The sequence below is a fragment of the Aspergillus nomiae genome, assembly GCF_001204775.2.
Source record: "Aspergillus nomiae NRRL 13137 chromosome Unknown contig00676, whole genome shotgun sequence".
In the NCBI taxonomy this organism is placed as follows: Eukaryota; Fungi; Ascomycota; class Eurotiomycetes; order Eurotiales; family Aspergillaceae; genus Aspergillus; species Aspergillus nomiae.
The window spans coordinates 4,751-9,766 of NW_015378731.1; the positions used below are offsets into that span (position 1 = coordinate 4,751).

Here is a 5,016-nt window from a genome sequence, read left to right on the forward strand (position 1 = left end):
CACAGTAAGTCTGATAGGTTAAAGAAGGTATATATTGACATGTATTAAGTAGTAAATACAAAGGTAATGGCTCCTGTTCAATTCAATTCAGCTCGCCATCTCGATCCACATCCATTCTATAGGTCCGATGTATCTGTGCAAGCAAGACTGTGGTTGTATGCGTTATTCACAATGTTTAATAAGGGTGCTGGCACGTCTGTCAATTCAGGTATTAGTTCACCTCCACATTCCATTCTTGCTCCTGACGTGACAGCATCGGCAACTTACGAAGTCACTTCCACACTGGAGAGGTGCGCAGCACGAGAAGGGCCCGGCGGTGCCGTTGTTATTGCAGTAGCGGTCAACCTTCAATTTCCGTTTATATTAGCATGCAAGCGCCGTGACAGGGGTTAGGTAGAGCCAGTGAATGTGAAGGGTACATTCAATGGCCAAGAACGAGGAGACATACACCCTCGCATAATGCCTGAGTGTTAGCTTCAGCAGGTCTGGCGACAGCGACACTGGCCATGAGAGCGAAAACAGCGAGGAGACGCATATTGAATCGATAAAGATGAGGTGGATAGATCGGTAGACAAATAGTTGATATCTATCAGTCGCGACAGCTGGTTAGCTTATTATCATCATTACCCGTTGGGCCATCCCTTGGGTCAAATTAGGGTTGGAGGAGGTTGGTTGGAATGAAGCAAACATACCAAACGAGCACGAGGGCGGAAAATCGTGCGAAGACCGACTCAATCTACAGGTCCAAATGGGAGGGAGGAAGGAAGGTAAAACAAAAACCCCGGATAGGATGCGCCGCCTCTTTATACAAGGAGAAAAATTAATCCTCCCTGGTGCAGCTGTGGAAATAGCCGCCAGCCTCTCCAACCGAATATATTTAGAAGCCTGCAGCCCCAGGGGCGTGAAACGCGCGATCAACAACAACAATTCCAAGGATGCTGCAAGCCATTGACCCGTGGGGCAAGGCCCAACTGGTTTCAGCAAGTGACAGCTCGCTCATCTCTATCTGCGGAGTCGATCTGCACCCTGGGGTCTAATAGTTTGCGAGGGTATTTCTTGGCACCGGCTGATTGTTACTGTGTCTGTTGGGGTGTGTAAGGGATGAGTCGGCCTCTATGGAGTAGGGATCGTCTGTTAGAAAATCGAAAAATAGGGAAAGATGGACAGGAGTTCCAAGTCGCGGTCAGTGCAGGTACACCATGACCACCGTTATTATCTCAGGGGTTTAGGAGTATCGGTAAGGAACCGATAGCATGTGGTTGGCTGATACATCCAAATGTTCAGTTACTGGTTATTGCTGGGCTGTTAGGGATCCACTGCTTCAGGATCGTGACGTCTTAGTCCACTGTGGAGCGTCGGAAGATAATCTTAGCAACATTTTCTTTGCTTTTGATCAATCATTGAGGTCGGCTAGACTTTTGCGTGAGACGAATTCGGAATGCTGCGTTGGATGACGTCACCGATTTTCGGCGCCGTCAGTCAACCGCATTCATATCAACGCGACTTGTATAGCTCAAGGAGAAGTATGAAAGGTAAGTCCGTAAAAAGAAACTGAACCGATTCATTAGTGTTTCGAATGGATCCAATACGCCTTCGAATAAACCACACGATGTGCAAATCAAGCAGTACGAAATATTGCAACACAACGACTCAGGGTATATCCAGGGCCCCCATATGTTCTGATGTCTCGCAATGTATTGAAACGAACTTCTCGAGGATGAACATGTAACATAGAATGGAACGCTATCGCGTACAGAAACAGAAGTTGTTCGCAGAACAGTCGGACGGAGCTATATACGGAGATAAACCGATGCCAGAGCTCATGGAGAATATGCAAAATTCGGTGAGAATCAAATAGAACATTGCCACAAGTGTGTCGCTGCCATTATGTATTATTCCAGTATGTGTCGTGCGGTAAGAAGCGAGTCAAATGATATGCAATGCAAAACTCAATGTAAGCTGTTTCGTAACGTGTCTCAAAAAATGCCAAATCGTTTTGTCTTTGCGCCTTCTGTTGCCCCCACCCAGTTAGCAACATATCCCGAAAGTCGTCAAGATCATATGGGAAGCATACCCTTTTTTCCCTTTTGTCCACGGCTGTTGATAGCAGCTTGTGTTGGATCCACACCATCCGAAGCAGCTCGGATGGCGGCAATTCGCTGCGTCGCTCGAGCATCGCCCTGGTCAGCCGCTTGTACGTACCAGACGTTGGCTGCCAGAATGTCACGACGACAGCCAATACCCATTTCGGTAAAATATCCCACTGCATACTGTGCTTTCGCCAGTCCTGTAATACGTGGCAATTAGTAAAGGCTTTTGAGCGTCAGTTCAACGCCACGTACCAGTTTCTGCTGCTCGCTTAGCCCATTCGTACGCCTCACTCTCATCTTTCTCTAGCACAGGCTCAGCACCAACCAAATACCATGCACAGAGAGCCATCATGGCCAATGGATGACCTGCCTGCGCAGCTCCGGTATAAAAGTGAATGCTCAGGGCGGGGTCACGAGGCAACTCAGTTTGCCATGCTCATAAGCGTCCCCAAGGCGATAGCTTGCCTCGACATGTCCCAAATCTGCCGACTTTGTAAAGAGCTGTGCTGCATAGGAAGGATCCGGGAAGACATCGTCACCGTATCCCTCTTCGTGCAGCAAACCCAGTTCATAAGGGGCAGAATTGTACTGTGAATCGGCGGATTCTGTGGCACGTTTCATCCACTTGATGCCTTCTCGATACCGCTTGCCGAGACCCATATCACCTGCCAGGCAAGCCTTTGCCATTCGCATCATGGCACCTGGATGGTTTTTCGACGCGGCTTGACGATAGAATTGTTGGGCTTTCGCCGCTTCAACTCTAGTTCCCCACCCAAATTCGTAGCAGAGCGCCGTACGGTAACAGGCTTCAACATGACCGTGCTTGCTAGCCGCGAGAAACAGGGGAAACGCCCGATCGTAGTCCTCCTTGCCTTTGCCGAACAGCCCCGATGCATAACCGTCGGCCAAGTAATATTGTGCAAATGGATAGCTGCGATCAGACAAGCGTTGCAGGATTGACTTGGCTTCTTTGAGTAGACTTGAGCGAGTGATCTCCGGCTCTTTTCGACCATAGACGGCTGCCGCGCCCCCTTCTAGTGTATCATCCGGCATGTCCAACATGGCATTGACCATAAACACAGCAAATTCATATTGAATCGCTGGGTTATCCGTCTTCTTGACATTGGCGAGATACATGTCAAAGGTTTGCTTATGGCTGAGCAAGGACGCATTGTTCCCGACAGATGAGCGGAGGTGTGCATTACCAAGTTGCACTGGCGCAGGGCCTGGTTGAGGATAAGGTGTATTGAGGAGATCGACGAAGGATAGTGGTCGAACATCGGGTGATGCACTGGACGACGAGCGCGCGTGAAGATACGGAGATGCATGAGGAGACCCGTTCCGTCCGTCGAGGTCCGATCCGAAAGAGTACGCGGAGTGCGGTCTGCGAGGCTTGCCCACGGTGAGATGGCCGGTTGTACTGACGGAATTCTCTGCTGATCCTGCCGGAGCAGCCTCAAAGGTTTGATACGGACGGTGATGGTAGTGTAAAGGTTCATAGGTCTCTGGTTCATGAACCACACTATCCAAACTACCGCGCGATGAGTCGTTCCGACTGCCACTTGGCGCACCTTGATCCAATGACGAATCACTTGTCTTTGCCACATTGGTCGGTTCGTCTTTTATCTGGGCATCTACGACCGACCAAGAGCCACTGCTGGCAGGCGTATGACGAATGGGCGCTCCACCACCACGTGTGGCAGCATACGAATCTCGTCGTGGCGGGAATTGAGAACTAGCACCTCTTGCATGCGTATGCGGCGGATCTTCAATTGACATGTGAGCGAACGCAGAGGTGGGAATAGGCGGTATATCGTAATCGTTCTCAGCTGCGGCATTCGGCACTTGTTGCTCTCTATCCCCGTCAACCCGGGCAAAGGGTTCCCGATTTCCAGGAGCAGCCGGGAGTGGTTTCCGCGAAATGCTCATGCTCAATGGCCGTTTGGAGGTAGTTGGAGAGGTAAACTCCTGGTGCGGAGGGGGAGGGGGTGGAGAAGATCGAAGGTAAACCGGAGGAGGGGAAACCGGCTGAGGGTATTCACCTGTCACAGGACTAGCCATTTTCATGAGCAGCTGTATCACTGACTCTCACTAGGCCCTCTAAAGCTTTGCAGATATATACAATGCAGGCGTCCGTACTCCTAATGTGACCGGTCCAATCGTCAGACGCCGGAGAAGCGGAGATCTAAGTACGGTGCATAAAGGCCGTCATCGGGGAGAAGAGCTATTATAGCAGTCAAGCAATCCAAAGCCAGCCCAGAAGCGAAAGAAATTCAGGCGCTGGCCGGAAGGTGGAAGAGAGATATGTACCGTGGAGAACTGGAGGACGGCTGATGGGTCGACTGTAGAGGAGGTTGGGGTCCACTTGATAAACGTTAAATCAAACAAATTACTTTTTGGCAGTTATGAAGGTACATGAAAGACAGCCCATACCGCAATGTCCAAGGGATTAACAGAGAAGATGGAAACGAGCGAGAAGGAAGAACAACAATGCAGACCAAGCGAAGGTGTTGAAGTAAAGAAAAAAACAAAATGGACAGATGTAAGAGGGAAGGAGAAAGTTCGATTGCTTTTTGTCAATGGCGGAGATGCCTTCGGGATGATCCTAAAAGAAACTTAGTATGTATTAGGTTGAAGGGTACGGGCAATACCCCGTAGTATTTCTTGTATTCGTACCGAGTAGGTGCTAAGTAGTGGTACTTTCTTAAGCCGCACTAGCTTCGTATTATAGTTCTATTCTAAAGACGGTGGCGGAAGAGAAGATGACAGAGGGGGAGAGAAGGGAGAAAATAAAAATACGCCGTACAAAGCGGGAGAAAAAAAAGAAAAGCAAAGGAAAAGAAAAGGATATTACGAACACCCCCACAGTATCCGTCGTTGCTCTCTTTTTTTATATTTTTTTTATCTATTTTTATTCGTATTTTTT

The 5,016-nt window shown here is 49.1% G+C and overlaps 2 protein-coding genes across 2 annotated transcripts; both read right to left on the reverse strand.

Annotated features, from left to right (window-relative positions):
• Nucleotides 1-761, reverse strand: ANOM_011633 (uncharacterized protein; the record flags this gene model as incomplete). The annotated part of the gene is made up of 4 exons (XM_015556889.1): nucleotides 1-196; nucleotides 268-345; nucleotides 449-586; nucleotides 693-761. Coding segments are annotated over 4 exons (240 nt in total), but the record flags the coding sequence as incomplete, so codon positions are not given.
• A 1,728-nt stretch (nucleotides 762-2,489) lies between these two features.
• chs3 (putative chitin synthase activator (Chs3)) lies at nucleotides 2,490-4,151 on the reverse strand (the record flags this gene model as incomplete). The annotated part of the gene is made up of 1 exon (XM_015556890.1): nucleotides 2,490-4,151. One exon carries the CDS (start codon nucleotides 4,149-4,151, stop codon nucleotides 2,490-2,492), a length of 1,662 nt encoding a protein of 553 aa, XP_015401090.1.
• Nucleotides 4,152-5,016: the final 865 nt, after the last annotated feature.